At 38.5% G+C, this 19,898-nt stretch overlaps 2 protein-coding genes across 2 annotated transcripts in view; both read right to left on the bottom strand.

The window, feature by feature from the left end:
• scramb1 (phospholipid scramblase 1) overlaps positions 1-19,898 on the bottom strand; it is a 152,130-nt gene that overhangs the window by 120,294 nt on the left and 11,938 nt on the right. The gene's annotated exons all lie outside the window — the stretch shown is intronic.
• Positions 11,632-12,279, bottom strand: LOC145981903 (uncharacterized). The gene has a single exon (XM_083115398.1). It carries the CDS (start codon positions 12,277-12,279, stop codon positions 11,632-11,634), a length of 648 nt encoding a protein of 215 aa, XP_082971524.1.

Below are 19,898 nucleotides of genomic sequence, written 5' to 3'. Positions count from 1 at the left end.
ACATCACGTATTCATTATCTAGCTTACGTGTATAGTTAAGGTCGGCAAAAATTTGTAAATAAATAGAAACTGCCCTGGCAAGGAAATTAATGTCAAATAGATAAAGAATATAATATTTATTGAGTATGAAAAAATGATGTTAGATCCAGTTGACGAAAGTAAAATGCCTGGTAATATTTTGCATGTTATTATAAGTAGTAATAATTCTTGCATAAATCTTCCTTGGTACTGTCATTCAAAGTCGTATTGCTTTCCAATATTTTTGCGGAAATAAACAAATTGCGACTAAACAACAACCTTATTTTCATTACTTAATTGAAGTTATTTTATGATCTCATTATTTAATTTTTGTACTTGGTAAGTCTTTCGCGGGGAGGTTGGGACTCCTGGACCCCCCCTGAATACGTTCTTCGCGGTAGGAATCGAGATAAAGTTACTGTGTCACTGGTTCCAATTCACGGTAAATATGCTCTGCTTCTCTACACTCAAACATACACAAATTCATGGCCTTCCTGCTTTCTTGGTTTCTTGCCTGGGAAAGAGGCAATAAATCAAGCTGTGACAGCTACGGGACCTTCTGACGAGGGGACGGAACCCAGCTGTGCAGAGGATTCAAACACCCGCGCGAAACAGCCCTCCCTTCAGCCTGGGGCAATTTTCGAACAGAGACATCTAGTGGCCAAGTGGCGAACTATGATGAATGAAATTAGGCTGAAGCGGCCGTATCTTTCGCCGTCGATAATACATGACATTTTTAAACAATCATTTTGGGCTGTGCAAGTGACTTTTGAAAAAAAGCCCTCCCTGGCTTAGTCATAAAAGGATTGAGCATTACGTTAGTATGCATCATAATGGCCATTTTCGTTGGTGCTACCCACAAATCCTATAACCATTCTGTGCTTATTTACGTATTTCCTTATGGGAAATTGAAAAAAAATAATGGTATTTGTGCACATTTATCGAACTGAAATTGCATAAATGTGTCATGTACTTAAAGTTTCATAAAGTAAGTTCACATCCACTGCGTGTTTTCCGGCAAATTTTTGTCCTAAAACGTTATATTCAACAAAATGCAAAAAAGCCCATGTTAAATTTAAGCGCTTTCCACGGCGCCCTTCGCTAAACTCCACCTCCCTCTTAAGTCCACTTTGTGCACAGAAAGCCTAATCGGGATTGGACCTAAAGTTTAAAGTGGGATTCGAACCACTATGTGCCTCGACCGGGTATCGATCCCAAGACCTCTTGACTACAAGACGCCGACGCTACCACTGAGCCATCGGAGAGGCCCATTATTTAATTTTAGTACTTGGTATCGGGGAGGGTCCGGACCCCCTGAACACCTCTCCCCTCGCAAAATACGTCCTTGGTACACTCACCTCACTTAGTACTCCGGCAGTTTGTTCCTTTATACAGCACATTTTGCAGATGATACAATTAAACCTACAAGTGTATCAATAAACACACCTTATTCCTAACTTCGTTGTCCGTACAGTGCTTTACGCTGTCTCGATGGAAACACTGCCTCGCTGTGAACCAAAAACAGTGATAAACTGTCTTGGATGGCAACCCACAAAAGTGTCGAGCCGAACTAAAAATGAAGGATGGCTAGAGATCGGGAAGAAGGAAGTTTCGTCGTGGCGGACGTAAATCTGGAGATAATAACGTAAGAGGAAGGAAGGAGGGTCAGGGGGGTTGCGAGTCGCGCGACCGCCATGTTGCCACCGACCATAAATCAAGCATCACGACTCTGGCACCTGTTTCCACATGGCCCTTGGCCAGGATATAACAATCCCCCCCGGCTTCTGTGGTTTCTTAGCATCTTTTCGGATTGGCACGAAGAGGGGGCAGGGGGATGAGGAAAATCATGCACAAACAGGGCTTTCACAATCATCGTTCAATTCGTAGCACTACAAACATGACCGCTCGCAGAATTTTATCCCAGAGGGCAGTAGTGCACAAATTAGGAGGGGAGCTATCTATCAGTTAAAAAAATGATCATAAAAAAAAAATCATAAAACTGAAATTGAATTAAGAATAGCTTGACCTCGTTCTCAAGTTCAGACTTGGCTTCGCTATTGAAATAGAAAGTGGATTTTACTTGTTTCATTTCCAAAAACATCTATATGAATGTATTGATGAACTATTCTTTGTCTTTTTGTGCATTTTCCGTCACACTGCTGTCTTTCATGGCACACCCCATCCATGTTTTCACGCTACAATTTCCCCCCCTGATATCTCAGGGGAGACAAGTGCCCCCTCCGGCCCCGTTCACTCCAAATAACATTCGTTTCTTCAGTTAATTTTGCATTCTCTAAAACGCACAAAATTAGTTAGGTCATTATATTGCCATTTTTGCATATTTTTTCTCCTTGGGAACAATTTATATATTATCTACCGGTTAAGGTGGAGAGAGACAATTTCCCCTAGGCTCTTCTCTCTTCGGCAGCTGGCGATCACTGTTGCCAGCTTCGCTCTTTTGGAGCCAGATCTGGCTTTTTCGTGCACTCGTTTGGCTGTGAACTATGGCACCCGCTCCCTGCCTCACTATGATGCCAACACTGGCTCCGGCTTACATAGACAACTTTTGTCATAAGTATACATCTTGTACGTGACGTGATATTGTTATATTGGCTACGTCGCCCCACCCCCTCTTACATTCCCAGCTACTTCTCTGTATAGCGCATTGGCTGAAGTGAAGAGGGCGTAATGTTGTTACCCGGGAATACTTTTTTCTTTTTTTCGATTTCATACGACCATCGGTGGATTATTGAGATGGGTGATGTCGCCGGCAAATTGCCATCACTTTAAAGCTAACGGTAATAACAGCGCCCCTTCACCCACACCCCCACTCATTTGACACCTAAAATTACCCCAGGAGGCACTTTATCCAGTTTCGTAAATCTAGTTCCTTGAAAGTTTTTACTCCGTTTACGGTGAAATTTAGCTCTTTTATGTGCATCAGGTTTGGCAACACTGCCAGGATGGCCGTAGCAGGCAAGTAGGAATCCATTGCTCTTATGGACGTATTATTTGTTCTCTTGGGAATATCAAACTGCTTATGGCATAGAAAAATATATCAACGGAAAAAGTACAGACTGAGGTAGTAATTGACAGGCGGAAAAGTCGAAACTTACTTGAAGTTGAAGTTGATTCCCCATAAGGAATACATAGGTTTCTGAAAATTCTTATTCATCATATTTTTCAAACATCGTATCTAGCTTAATAATCACTTGCAACTTGTGGAGAAATTCATACTCTATTGAACACCAGCTTTTTCCCTCAGTAGCGTTGCCTATTCGGACGATATTGAAATAAATGCACAAATGGTGCGAAATTGTCCCTCATCCCCTTAAGAATTTTGAAGGAACACTTCAGTGAAGTTTTATAGTGCACACCCGTTTAACTTCCACTGTTTCGCCTGGGTTGCTGTTTTATTAGGCCTACTTGTTTTAAAGTGTATTTTAGACATATTCAATAGTCTGTTTGTGTAGATTTCCACAAAACACAAGCATATCGAGATGTGTAGTACACACAGTGCCATCTAGTGAGGACTTTTGTTTACATTAAAAGTATTTGCATGTTGTTATATTCCGACGATTGCTGACCTCCGTAGCACAGCACGCTACGACATCAGAGATCTCGGATTCGAATCCCGACCTGGGCATTCGTGTTCTTTGTGAGCGTCTATTTCATCCTCATCTTCGCGATCAGCCGAAAGTGGCAGAAAAGAGAAGTAAAATAAACCAAATCAATCAATCATTCCGACTATTCGGGATCTCTCTCTGTCACAGAGGCAGCTTTTCCTATTTCTGGCGATTTTAGGGAGAAAATCAGTTTTGTCCCTGTATCCCCTATAATAGTGCTCGAAGTGTGTGTATGGAGGGGAAGGGGGTGTTATCCCCAGTTAAGATTCTTTTGTTTAAAAAATCATCCCCCAATTAGAATAATTTGCATAAGCATCCCCACACCTATTCCCAATCTCCATCAGGATTCCTTCCAGCACTTAGAGTAAGCATTCCCCTAAAAATAATAATATTTATTTAGTAAATTGGTATTTGAGGTATCGACCAGAATTTTGGGATGTGTAAACCATATGCCACAGAGTGAGTGGTGAGTGTGTATGTGTGTGTGGTTTTAAGTCCACTAAATGCACAGAAAGACTAATCGGGACAGTTTAGTGTGGAATCTGAACCACTAAGTGCTTCTACGGGTATCGAACCCGCGACCTCATTGATTACAAGGCAACGACGCCATCTAGGAGATCCATGCCATATAGAGAATAGTACACATTGCTGTGTTGTTTGTTCACATGGATGGACTGTTATTTTACACACAGTAACTAATGGCGTTGTGGGTATCTGTGCGATTTTTGTTAACTTCCTGTACAATTTTTGAGGTTGATGGAGGGTATTGTTACTGATGTATTAATAAGTTTAGTGAAAATGAACGTGCAAGGAACTTTCCGAGAGTGATAACGCTCACGCGAACCCCTCAATCGACTCTTGTCACTTGCTGACTGCTCCATCGAGGTCTTGGTGCAAAGTACAGTGGATTCGGTATTTTTAGACGCCTCGCACCGCAATTCGGGAAGACTAAAATAAACACTACTTCAATCGACAGGCGTTGTGGTGCGGTCAGTGTCTCGAGTTGATCCCTACTCCGGTCAGAGCAGATCAATGACCTTGTCACCTTCGATCATCGCTGCATTTCGTTTCCCCCTGTTGTCTAAACACGAAACATCTCTTCTCTTTATCTGGAACGATCCATCACATACTAGCCATGGCGATGATAACCTCAGTCTGGATGTCTGCTGAGTGACTCATTCTATCGTCACTGCAACTTCTCTTCAAGTTGGAAGAGTGTTTACCACAAAAACTTTCCTTTCTGCACCACCACCATGAACTTTTTTTTAACGAGTTTTCATTCTCTCAGAACCATTTGGAAGATGTACAGCATTGGCTGTGAAAGTATTTCAAGATGGAGCGATATGTATAGGTTACTTAGGCCTGTAACATCTCCGTATATACTAGCAATAAAGAGCTTGTATTGGATGAAGCTACAAAGTCTATCAGTCTTTGCTATTGTATCAAGAATACAAGGACAGATACTTATTTTGAAGTGAGGAAAAAGGCATTACCGGAATAAATGTAACATCTATATTAAAGCTTTAACACTTACACCGACCTCTTGATTGATCGATATGCTTTATTTTACTTTGCTGTTAAGCCACTTTTGGCTAATTTGCGAAGATGGGGATGAGTGATGAAATTATGAAATTGATGAATGGACACTCACAAACATCCATGCTAACCACTTCGCCACGGGTTATTATTATCATTATTATTATAACTTTTTACTTTCTGCTGTCTACGGAAATGTTTCTATAAACATTTGTCAGACATCACCTACTACAAGGAAGCTAATGTATGTACTCTCAAAGAACTTGAAATGAAAATGGCAAGTTAAATTCATGAGATTTGGTCTTAAAATTTTTCATATTTGAAATTTCGCTCAAAATGGCATCAACAGATGCATCATGCAAAGGAAAAACCAAGCCTCACATTACAAACTTTGGAAAAGCTAGATCGGTCCAGAAATCCTAGAATATTCGGGGACAATCTTTGTGATGATTGATTGAGTTTGTGTTTTAAGTTCACTTTATGCACAGTAAGGCTAATCGGGACTGGACCTACAGTTTAAAGTGGGATCCGAACCACTATGTGCCTCCACCGGGTATCAAACCCGAGACCCCTTGATTACAAGGCGACGACGCTACCACTGCGCCATCGGGGAGGTCCTAATCTTTGTGAATATTCCACTTACTGTTTTGTATAATACAAATCACTGAACAATTAAGAGTAAATTCCAAACGAGCGTTCTCCTACGAAGTAATCTAGTTTCCCATGATTTGTATTTAAATGTAGGTCTACGAAGAGAGAAAAATGAGCTTCTGAAATAAGCCCAAGTTGCAATACGTACTTGTAATTTTCACACTTCACTACATTGCTCCGATTTTATTGACTTCAGTTAACATCTACTGCAAGTTCTTGTACGCTTAATATGCCTTTCATTTGCTATTGCACAATCCGTTCAACGACCACATGATAACTTGCCCGCATGTCACAATGTCAAGAACCACCCTTATTACTTTCATGAACCTTGTTACAAACTCATTCCACTTATTATCGTAAAACTAGATATTTAAGAGAATGGTGTTTCACCACTTAGTGATGACCCTGATTTATAAAATGTGCATGATAGTAAAAATAATATCAGTCCTTCGACCAAGGTAAAATATATAGAGATGGGCCCTTCGGATATATTTTGTTTTCATATGTTTCTGTTTGTGACGTAGATTTTGGTAGAGTCAGGCTGGCACAGGATCTGTGACAAATTGTGTCAGATCAATTTTAAAATATATGAAGTACGTATGTCCTAAATAGTAACGTAAATTATCTTTGAGTACTCCGATTTAGGAACTAAAAGCGGGTCCTACTGTGGTGAGCCTCTTAAGAATAATTTCTGACAATTTTTGCTAAATTTTATTATACTCTTTACGGTATTTCTTTAAATGGATTCTTACACACTAAGTTATTTTGCAAATATTATAAGAACCTTTACACACTGAAAAAACAATTCCAACTTTAAGTCAAAGACAGGTTTACATAGCATAAACGAATTGGAGATCCGACTTTGGAAAACTTTCGTTAAGTTTATGTTTCTACTACAGCGCCTAGAATAACGTAGTGTGGAAAACGGCATGGTTTTGCTCTCTCTCGCTGGTTCCACTCGAAAATGAAATCCGCTAAAGGCGCTGGTGTTGACACCGGGGTACAGCGATCGACTGCTTATAATGGAAGTAAATGGGGTTTTTGCTGCAACGTCTGATTCTTTTCCTTGCAACATTTCTTTGCATCAGAAAATTGTTATGATATTTGGTACAGTAGTCGCGAAAATATTAAAGAATATTATGAACCGTCTATCATGACCTGTCCTTGAGTTTTTTTTATTAACAATACGGAAGAAAACATAGGTATGGATTGTGACACGTAACATGACAATTGCTGCGAGAATTAATATTGTGTATGCATTATCCTGAAAGGTTCATTAATATTGTCATTGTCACAAATATTATTTTTATGGAAATTCACACAGACAATACTAGTTTATTTTAATTAATTAATTAATTAATTTTATTATTAATTAATTTAATTAATTTGCGGTTTATTTTCATCAAGTACAAGGTAGACATTTTACAGCCAAGTCACGAGTAAAAATGCACAGTCCTTAACACCAAAGTTCTACTTACCAATCGACACGAATGTAAAGCAATTTGTTGATAGAGATGACAAGGTACATCGTAATCGGCTATTTCAACTCCATGGAATATGAAATTAAATTCTTTCGAATATCTGCATTTCGGGAAAATGACTTCATAATATGTACGCCACGAAACATTTTTTCCCCTTCATGACAGTATTTCAAGTTTATTAGTATACAAAAATAAACTTGTGTACACATTCCAACGTTTGACGTCCAGCCTCACATGCGATATGTTGATGCTCGTGTTGCGTTGCACATAAAACGTATTTATGTTACTTTTCTGTGTAAATTAATACCATTTCGTGACTGCAAATCACTCCACAAATATAACTGTTTCCATCAATTCACTTACCGCCTTTCTAGAGAAACAAATCTACACAATATATTCCAAAAACTAACTAAGCCGCATTACTTTCATAACAAAATTAGCCGCTGTGTCGATCGCACTGCCATCTACTTGTCATCGTCTCGGGGAACCAGTTTCTTGGGTCGTTTTCCACACTACGTTATTCAAGGCGCTGTAGTTTCTACTAATACAATCTATTGTTTGTTGCAAGTTCACAAAATTACAAAGTTTCTCATTAAGCTATGTAGAAGTTCCTTGTTCTAATACTTACTTCTTAGGCTTATCAAAATATTATTAATTATAGTTGTATTTGTAGTTCCGTTTCTAGGATCTTACAGATACGACGACGCATATATTAACAATAACAACTATTTATTACTGCCAAAACGGTAAGATACAAAATTGTACAAATTTCTATGACGTCTTCACCTCGAGACCGCCATTCTACCGGATACCCACAGACTATTCAATCCCGCGTAAAGTGAGCATAGTTGCCAGTCCGCAACATTCCCCCCTTTGCGAACATTACGCGCTAACAATAGTATTTCTACTTTTACACATACACTAGCTAATACTAAATTATTTTACATGTATATACCCTTACATATTTTCTCCATTTTTGATTTAGTCACATTTTTAGTTAGTATATCAGCTTCTAGATTTTCTGAATTTACATGTTGAAGATACACATTCCCATTTGCTACATCCAGTTTTACAAAATTATATTTTCTATTTATATGTTTAGTTCTTGCCTTTACATTGTTACTTGAGATCCAATCAATTGCTGATTTACTATCAGTTTTAACAATCACTGGTCTATTTACAAAATTTCCAACATCTAATTCTGATATTAAACTTACATAATGCAATCAATTCTGCCTCACAAGTAGACAAAGCAACCAAATTCTGTAATTTGCTTTTCCAGCTGATGACTGAGTTTCCAACCTTGACAAGATAGCCAGTACGAGATTTTGCTTCTACTGCTGTACTCCAACTTGCATCCGTGCATAATTCAAGCTTACCACCTTCACTTGAAAAATTTAATGCATAATTGCACGTACCTTTCAAATATCTATATACTCTTTTTACTGCTGCTAGATGTATTTCCCTTGGATCTTTACTATACCTTGACAATTGACTCACACAAAAAGCTATATCTGGTCTTGACCCTACAGATAAATACATAAGTGAGCCTAACATTTGTAAGTACTTTGTTTTATCAACTGGTTTTGACTCTTCAAAATTATGCAAATCTTGGTTCAAATCACCTGGTGTTTTCACTGGATTACAATCATGAAGTTCATACTTCTTTAATATTTTTGAAATATAACCCTTTTGTGACAACTGATAACCTTCTTCAGTTACAATTATATCCATACCCAAAAAGGAACTTATGCTATTATTCTCTTGAATTACAAAATATTTCTGAATTATTTGCATTATCTTATCTATGCTTTCATTATTTGGACCTACTACCAAAAAATCATCAACATATACTCCTATGTACAAAAGTTCTTTTCCTGTCAGTTTATAGATACAAGGATCACTTTCCAGTCTTTTGAAACCTATTTTGGTGAGAACTTCGTTCAGTTTCTCATTCCAACAAAGACCTGATTGTGGTAACCCATACAAACTTCTTTGTAATTTACAAACTTTGTTTTTATGCCTATCTTCCATGAACCCTTCTGGTTGTTCCATGTATATTTCTTCCCTTAAATTACCATATAAATATGCAGTTTTTACATCATAGAGTTTTACTTTCATTTTGTAATGTGCTCCCACAGTTAACAATACACGTACTGATTCCATTCTTATTACTGGTGAAAACGAACTCTCATAATCAAGGCCTTCTCTCTGTCCGCAACCAACTGCCACCAATCTTGCTTTTCTTTTGTGTATTGTCCCATCCATGTTCTCCTTTGTACTAAATACCCATTTGCTTCTTACAACCTTCATGTTCTCCTCTCTGGGAACTAATGTCCAAACATTATGTGATTCCAATGCTTGCATCTCTTCGTTCATTGCAATCTTCCAATTTTCACTGTACGCTGAACTCATAGCTTCATCGAAGGTTTGTGGTACGACATCTTGTGCAAAATTTGTTTGTTCTCTTGCTTTTATCCTTTCAGATCTTTTCACACCTAGACTTTTAAGTTGATCTTCATTTCTTTTCAAATTTTCTTTGTGTCTTGTTTTTAACACTTCGTTTGTTTCTCCTTTCTTCCGTCCACTTCTTTTGGCTCCACTGTCTTCTATGGTTAACTCATCTGTTTGTATTTCTTCTGGTAGATCTTCAGGTGTTAAGTCAAGAAATATGTCCGGTCCTCTTTCTTCTACCTTCGATTCATGCAAATGGACATTGCTGTTGTCATATTGCTTACTTTCCCTGTCTTCATCATGTTTATACTTCAAGTTGTTGAATTCTAGTTGCTCTTCCAAATTACAATTCATCAGTAAGCCTCCACAGTTTCTTTCATCGAACACAACGGTTCTAGCTTCATGTATTTGTTTCGTTTTGGGGTTGTACAGCCTGTATGCTTTCCTTTTTCTGGAATACCCAACAAATATTTCCTTTTCTCCCTTTGGTTGAAATTTGCTTCTACACTTCTTCGGAATGTATCTGTATGCCACACATCCATATACTTTCATATGTTTTACTGTAGGCTTCCTTCCCGTCCATCTTTCCATTGCAGTTTTTGTGCCACCATCCTTGGTAGGGATACAATTTTTGATGTACGCTGCCGTTGCAACCGCTTCAGCCCAAAATTCTATGGGTAACCTTGCATCAATTAACATTGTTCTTCCCATATCTAGTAGTGACCTGTTTGCTCTCTCAGCAATACCATTACTTTGTGGACTGTATGGAACAGTTAACTGGTGATCAATACCTTCTTTGTTAAACAACTCTTGAAATTGACTGTTAACAAACTCAGTACCATTGTCTGACCTTACACTTTTTATACAATTGTTAGCTTCCTTTTCATATTGGCTTTTAAATTTTACAAAGTAATCAAAAGCTTCATCTTTAGTTTTGAGAAAGTATACAAACACCCTTCTACTGTAAGTATCTACAATAACATACATGTATTTAGCACCCCCCAATGACTCTTTTTCTACAGGTCCACATAAATCCATGTGTATCAAATCTAGTGGTTTCTCACATACATCATTGCTTTGTTTAAAAGGAAGTTGTACAATTTTTCCTTTTTTACATGCATCACACAATTCTAATTTTTCTGAAGTTTGCTTAAAATCTAAATCTCTTACCATATCACTGTCCTTCATTTTATTTAAATATTTTTCATTCAAGTGACCTAATCTTCTGTGCCACATGTATTTTTCATTGTTTACATTAGTTTCCATGCTTAAGCATGCATCCTTACAATGACTTACATCTGATCTTACATAAGTTTGTAACGTGTACATACGATTCTTTTCCTGTGCTTCTGCCACTAACATGCCATTTTTGTCAATTATCCTTGCACTATTTTTGGAAAACAACACTTCATTATCATGATTCACCAAACCTCTAACTGACAATAAATTCAAACGCAAATCAGGTACATATAATACATCATAAATACACACATCGTGAAGTTGGCCATCATTTGTGACTGTTGATACCTTAATGTCACCTTGCACTTTGGCCTCCATCGATTTTCCTTCCTCCGCAAGTTGCACTTCACTTTGCACTTCTCTTCTATTTATCAGCCAGTCTTCTTTATTTGTCATGTGAGATGTACAACCAGAATCTATACACCATACCTGCACTTCTCTTCTGTCTTCCTGCATGTCGTATACACTGTAAGCAGCTTCCATGTTGTCTTCGCATGTGAATCCCGTCTGTTTCATTTTTCCCTTCGGTGTTTTAGAAGATGTAGATGCAAAGGTAGACGTAGAAGGTCTCCTAGCTTGAGCTTTCCCACCTTCTTTATTGTGCCAACATGCTTTCGAAAAATGTCCTACCTTTCCACACGTCCAGCACGTTCTTTATTTTTCCAATATTTCTTATCCCGTGCCTTGTATGCCTGTTCGGATTTTTCATTGTAGTCCATTTTATGCAACCTAACCTCTTCTTCTTTTAAGGTATCTTGAACTTCTTCGATTGTCGCACCCCTTTGTGCTCGTAATACTGCCGCGACGTTTTCATACTTTTGATGAACACCCCGTACAATATGATACACTACTTCTCGTGTCGTAATTGGTTGACCCAATGCAGCACTTTTTGACATTATGTTTCGTGCTCTCAAAACATATTCGTCAACACTTTCCTTCTCACCCATTTTTATGTTCTTCATTTCCACACCTATATCTATTATTTTGTCCTGTGTGTTTCCCGTGTGAATGCGTTTAAGTTCATCCCACACTGTTTTTGCACATGTCTCGTTAATGAACAGTCCAGCCTGGTCGGGCGATAAAGTAACAACTATGACACCAAAAGCTTCGTCATTTTTCTTTTCCCAAACAATTCTAGCTTTTTCTTCTGTTGGTTCATCATTCAATATTGCGTCCTTGTACAATCCCTTACTTCGCAGCACTGCACTTACCTTTAGTGCCCAGACATGATAGTTGCCATTGTTCAGTAATTCTATCTTACTCACGTCCGCCATTCTGCTAACCACGAGGCTGCTACCACTGTAGTTCCGTTTCTAGGATCTTACAGATACGACGACGCATATATTAACAATAACAACTATTTATTACTGCCAAAACGGTAAGATACAAAATTGTACAAATTTCTATGACGTCTTCACCTCGAGATCGCCATTCTACCGGATACCCACAGACTATTCAATCCCGCGTAAAGTGAGCATAGTTGCCAGTCCGCAACAGTATTATACGAAATAACATTAAAATATAAATTATTGTAAACTCCATAAGGATTTGTAGTTTATTTCTCGGCAATTCACAAATTAAAAAGGTATATTTATACTGATAAATTTAAGTGAGCCAAAAACAGCAAGCCTTCGATGACAAATTTCCCTCACCTAACAGGTGATCTCTTTCATGCACTCTATTTTGATGTGTACACATTAATATTAATCACAATTTCAGGATTCGTGATTGAAACACATCTGTCAATCGTGATGTAACGATATTTCGAAACCGTTCACTACTATTAATATTGCTCGTGAACGCTGGTGGCGCTTCATACAGCAAGGTCTTAAACTAATGCACGAAAAGCAAGGCCTATATTCTGACAGATCTTTTTTTAGTGTTATAAAATGTTTGAACGACAGCTGTCAATGAGGAATAACAGTTACATCGAAGCGCGTATAAAATGACACACGATTAAAAAGGCTTTATGTACTGCAAGATGCAATCAATACTAAAGTTGACATTGGCGTCGTTGAAATCGTGCTGTTTCGTCAGACGTGGGCGAAATCTCACGTTACGTTCACATCCATTCACAATGAGAACTTGTTATTTGGGAAATGTGTTGCTCATTTTACATGTTACGCTCCCGTCTGTAGGTTCACAGTAACAGCACACATAACGACGTGTGCCATAGCATAGTGATAATAGCTAGCGCGTTGCAACCAAGGAGTCATGGGTTCTATTCTCGGTACAAGCACAGTCTTGGCTTCAAGCCATTTTTATTCCAAATTATGTATCTGTGTATTAACTGGATTAAAAAATAAATATTTTTTAAATTGTTACTCCGATATTACTAATATTTTTTTCAATATTTTAGTTAATCTACTAGAGTAGCTTCATTGTAAAATCACCAAGCGAACTCAAAGAAACATGTTCAAAGTTTACATCTATGATGTTTTTCTTCTTACAGGTTTTCAAAGGAGACAGAACATTTTGCTAACCCAATTTTAGGTAGAAAAATCAACGATTAGGAACACAAGAAAAATAAACTTATTTTCAGTTTGTTACGGACAACACGGACATTTTTGTGATATTGACTCTAAGTTCAAATCCCACAACCTGTCTTACTGGTGCGATTCTCTCTTTTTCCTCAGTAACTCAGGACTAATGCTGGGATTCGCCCTCTCAACTTCCTGTTGCAGTTGACTTGATGGAAGAAATTCGACGAAAATAGATGAAAAATGAAAATTTCTGAAAATCCTGCCAGGCTTGGAATTTTGAATTCGTTCGACCATATATTCCATTTATTTCATATAAATTCACTTCAGAAGTTTCTGATCATTTCATCACCTGCAGCACACAGTTTATTGGGTTTTCATAATTTTATTAATGAATTGTTGTTGGGTAGTATCGTTCGCTCACATGTACTAGCGCCAAGATTTCTGAAACCTCGGGAAATATGCGAACTACTCATCACATAAACTAGCGACACTAGCGCCAATGCCACTGCTTCCATGCCAGGGTTTCAAATACTGTAGTGGATCATAGAACGTATATATTTAATCTGTGAGCGGATCCATATCTATCTACGCCATATTTTTGTATGCGACCACTGGAATCTTAGACAGCGCATAAAAGATCTAACTGCAGTTACCAGCTCCCACGGACATTGACATAATCGCGGGAAAATTTTACAGCACGCGAAAAGCAGATTTGCATTTTCATCCACTTTTATTATGCATTTAAACACATTTATTGTAGGTCGGAGGTGTTGGTGGATAGCAGGTAGCGATTCGAAGTGTTGAGAAAAGCAAGGTTGTCAATGTATTGCGCGTACGTATGTACAAGGGCAAGAAAGTGTGCACAGAAATTTCTCATTATCTAGCAGTTAATAGCATTTAATGACATCTCAAGAAGACCAGGTTGCAACAGTTTCTTTCCAGTGAAGAAGTTTCATCCATGACTTCGAAGAAAGGAAGGAAACTTACTGTCACTGGACGCACCTATACGATATGCTATTCCTTTGGTACACTCATGAGACCAAATTTAAATATATTCCACTTAGAATTATATCCCAATCGATATTTAATCAACATAGATTATAACTTCTCAACCAAAATATATTTTACTACCTGAATTATGACATATACATGTGCGTATTCTACCAACATTTACGTCAGATTTTAATGCGGTAAGTGGACTTTAATAGTAAATTTTCAATGGCAACCTCTGCCACCGCTGTAGATTTCTGCAACACACATAATGCAGTGATGTTAATATTTCAGGATCTAGGTGTCCTATTTTTATTGTCTGTGACTGTACACTCGCTTCAGTGGTGCCGTAATTAGCTTCTTTATGTAGCATTTTGTCCAAGACTGTACAGTGGGATCCATGAGTATTACCGGGCAAATTGTCCATCGCAGTTCACGCACTTTATTTGACCCAATAAGAGCTTCAAGGACTAAAATGAAAACTAAAAACAAGTTGTTGACAACTTCTGCACCAGCATACATAAAAATCCATCGCTTAAAACACATAGGATGTAAGAGAAATATTAATGAAAATAGTCATGGACAATTTGCCGAGTAATACTAGTGGATCCCACGTATACAAAGAGAAGTACACACACACACATACAGTGTACTGTGTATATACATTCGCAACATACCGGTTGATGTTGCCCATAATGACAAAGTAGAGTGAGTGATTCATTTGCTCTATTTTAGTTCGGTTTCTGCCAATAATGACAAAGTGTTTGGTTGTAATGGATACTTTTCAGATGGACATGGTTTTGTTTTTGTACTGATACGAACAATTTTTTATGAAGAAAAAAATTCTTGTAACAGTTAGTCAAGGAAATTACCGAAGACTTCCTGCCACCAACAACCACATTGCAACTTCTCCGGAAACTTAAACCTAGTTTTTGTCTTGTATCTTCCTTTCACCGTTTGTCGCTAGTAGGCAGTGAATCTCATGCACGTCTGTGATTTCGCCGACAAGAACATAAAAATGATACGCGACCTGCATGTGCAACTACAGTACCTTTTACCCCGAAGTTCGCCTAGTTACGTAATCAGTCGTTGCTTCATGGTGTCGCTAGTTATCGTTTTGCATAGCAAGATATCCCGAGTGCTTTAAAATTAAATTTTGGGCAAGTAATTATGTATGTGAATAAATGGAAAGATGATGAGGGGAATCAAGTATACTTTCTTTAAATTGGTTGAAATCTAAATTAATCTATGAAGTCCATTCGAAAGATCTCGCATTTTCTGAATACGTAATTCAAGAAGCAAACACGAAGTTTCTACGTGGTCTTACGAGTTACGTATACGTTACGCACAGTAGGATGGGCGGAACCGAATACTTGAAATTCCGGTAATGATTCCAGGAATCGCGACTCGTTTCGGAAGTACATTTTAAAGAGTGTACGAACTACAACAACTGCATCTTTTCCCTGTATGCAGTTTTATGCAGTTTGAAGTTCATGAATTGAGACAAAATCGCAAATATGTAAAGGATGGCGCCTACTTCAGCAAAAGCACAATTTTATTCCTTAAAATAACACGGGATGTAGAATAAAAACGATCGAAAATGCCAATGAACAATTTACCTACAGTTATCTTAGTCGCCGATGTAACATCTAAAAATCATTGGACAGGGTGAATAAGTCAAAATGACAAGGAGCAGTAGAACGACACATTTTTTAAGATCGACGATGACTGATACTTGAAGGTCTAGGACAAAGTTGAGACAGGTAAGTATTTTTCTACATATCAAACTCTGAGCTCTACTGACGCTTTTATCTTTCATATTGAACTTCGCATTGTATAAAATAAAGCGAATTAATATAGTGAATGACAATTTACTAACTATTACAATGGTCCCAGATGAAGTTACTAAGATCACCACACCAGATCGAAGACCTGGTGAATGTCAAGGAAGGTTAGTCCCCTACTCTCAGTGGACCTTTCTATTATATTTATATATATATTTATATATTCTATATTTTCTTATTTCGTGCAGTATGCTCATAAAGATAGGAAAATATACAAAAGTATTGCTCGGCAAATTGTCCATGACTGTTTTGATTAATTTTTATCTTCTATCTTACGTGCTTTTAAGGAATTGTGTATTTTTACGCATGTTGGTGCATAAGCTGTCAGTAGCTTATTCTAAGCTTTTTTTAAATTCTGGAAGCTCTCATTTGGTAAACAGAAGGTGATGGACAATATACTTGGTAATGCATCCCAATGTACCACAATCCTCTCCCTTGGTAGTATGACCTTGAACAGCTTTCGAACTGACAAAAATGTAGAAGAAATGAACGGGTGAACTTCAGAAATGTATCTACTTGTAACGTTCCATGCATATCTGAAAAGCTACGTAATTTATTTTTGTATTGTAATTACTTGCATTCATTGTCCCAAGATTATCAACAAGGATTTGTTTTGATACACTAGTATTACTAGCATATGAAATCAACTATGACCTGGACGCAGGCCAAGTGATCATACTTAACACTTTTCGTAATATACAGTAAAAAAAATAGCAAGGGGATTTTCTGTTGGTTTCTTTTCCTGAATTCCATCTGTGACCTTGAACAAAGGACGTCTACGTGTCAATATACCTTCAATATCGACGTATACTACATAAACTCATAAGAATGACCAGACCAGAATTTCATCATCATAGTACCAAGGTTAAGAGACAGACTGTGAGCCGACCTTCGTTGTGGAGTGGATATCACAGAGCACTACAAGGCCAGGGGTCACGGATTCAAATCCTGGCCTGGACATGGGTACTCCTAGTGAGTGTCCCTTCATCATCAACATTCTCGAGATTTAGCCAAAAGTGGCAGGAAATCGAAGTAAAATAAACCAAATTAATCAAGACAGAGCGTGAATATATCATAAAGTAGGTATCTTCTACAGGTCCAGAATAATCAACAAACATGATCATGTGACGTCACATGGCTTTTCTGGAATTATAATTTATTAAAAGTTTTATGCAATCAATTCACCCCATATTCCTCAAAATGCGTTGAATTAACCCCGGAGGGCCTCGATTGAAACGAAAAAGAACTCCGGAACAATCATTTTGCAACCTTGTGAAGAGCCTACATCACAGAAGAATTCCCTCACACAAAAAACCAGCTTGTGAAATATGTGAGCAAGAATTGAATTTTAATTATTTCGAGTACTGCTGTGTGCAAAAGTGGCTGTATGTATGTAAATGTTACTGTTAATTAAAAGTGTGCATTAATTTAGATGCCAGATATACGGCACATATGCACTCTAACTTTCCCTGAAGCGCAAATCCCACGATATAATAGCATCATTTTCTTTGCTTCAGTCTTTTTTAGCTCCACAGTATACATACGGCATTGGCTCAATGGAAAGTTTGTTTAGTAAGAACGGTAACCACCCACTTAGAGCACTGTACGAAACAAACGTCTGGCTTCTTCCTTTCGATCGAGATTTTGTCTACAAGGTCGCGTTCCCCTCTTTCCTGTTGAAGACCCAACAGCTGCTAAGTGACGGGGAATGGCCAGAAACAAAACATAACTTGTGGAACACAACACATATGCGCGCGGCTTGTCTTTCCTGCCTATGCAAGAAACAATGGAAGCTGTTACAGGAGACAAGGACGTGCGTGTGTGTGACGACCAGACCAGATTCCTCTCCCACATGTCTTGTCCGACGTTGCCACTTTTTGGAGGTATTTCCCAAACCTGACGAAGCGTTTACCATTCATGAACAATAACTAGCGATTTCTACCGATTGGGAGTGGTTGCCATGGACGTTCGGAAAGGGGGGACGAGAGGGGAAAGGCTCCCCTCTGGAATATGGGTGTTACCATAAACTTACTATACACATATATTTCATTCAATTCACAGTAATTTGTGTTTATTATTGGAACGGTGTTGCGGGAACATGATAGGTTCAATCTGAATGTGTTTTTTGAGTTCGCAGCCATGGGGGAAAATATGTCTCGTTGTCCCCCACCCCCGTAAAAAAATCACCATGCTTGCCCTCCCTGGAAAAAAAATCCTGCGAACGTCTATGGTGGTTGTGTGTGTTTGGGGGAGAGGGGGTGCCTACATGAATATTGACACCACCACAAAAGTTTCGTAGAGGGGGTCAGATCCTTGATATAAACTTGATTAACTAGCAATAGCAGTAATAAATTAATGATACTAGTATAATGAACCTGAACAATTGGATAGGCTGTTCTACTCGAATCATCAGATGATGAGCAAATGCCGTGTGCATTTGAATTATTTTCACATTTCGAAATATTTATATTTTGATATAATAATAATAATAACAATCCGTTGCGCAACAGCCCATGAAGGGCCTAGGCATACCTACCGACTGCCGATCTCCCTCCCACGCTTTCCTTCGTCACTAAGCGTGGAGATCTTCAACCAGTATTGGAATAGTCGGGGGGTCAGCCCGACGTATCCCCAGCCGTTACAGTAGGTCTCCGTGACCGGATTACGCTTACTCATTCGAAGCTCCCCAATTTCCTCACGATGGTGGGTTGCCACCGGCCCTATACGTAGGCCGAATAAATTCCGACCAGAGCCGGATTCGAACCTACGCCGTCCCGCTCGACTACGGAGGAGGACTATTTTGATATACATTCTCCTATTTTGTTATAACTTTCATGCACTAACCAATGAAAAATCTTTGAAAGTTAGGTGGAAGTTTTGGTCACGAAATGCTCTCATATAAAACACATTCTTGTTCTATATAATCAGCTTTTGCCGACCTCCGTGGCGAAGTGGTTAGCACAGCGCGGTACGACCCCAGCGGTCTCTGGTTCAAATCCCGGCCGGCGCATGGGTGTACTTTATCAGTGTCCCTTCGTCCAAATCATCACATCATCCTTCATCCTCGCGATTAACCGAAAGTGGCAGTAAATAGAAGTAAAGCAAATCGATGCAATCAATTAATATCAGCTTTTGGTTTTTCATCAAACAAATGAATGACGTCAATTTCTACGCGTGGGAAGAATCTGTTTGACGTACCCTCCCCCTCATGTGATGCCAAGACAGGTTAGATGGAGAGAAGATCAAACGTCATCACCAAGTGAAGCGAAGGGAACGAACATTGACAGAATTTATTGCGAGGAGACAACAAGACACTTTGCATTGCGTATCTTCTTCATGAACAAGTTTAAACTTCAAATTCCAATAGAAACGTTTGTGTTACAAGTGGAACAATTATAGTGCTATGATGATGGGAGGTGACGATAAGACCATTCTCTGGCATCACGCTTTTCCTCATTCAAACCTATTGGCGCAAATGGCCCTTTAGGAATGACTGTGTAAATCCCCTTTCCTCGATTTGCCAGCTCACTCGCTCACGTGTCACCGCTGCTTCACTTCACTCGTCAGGTATTTGGA

Source organism: Lepisma saccharinum, chromosome 30 (genome assembly GCF_977018435.1).
Source record: "Lepisma saccharinum chromosome 30, izLepSacc3.1, whole genome shotgun sequence".
NCBI lineage: Eukaryota > Metazoa > Arthropoda > Insecta > Zygentoma > Lepismatidae > Lepisma > Lepisma saccharinum.
Note: the sequence above shows the minus strand (reverse complement) of the source record. Positions and strands in the feature narration are given on the sequence as shown.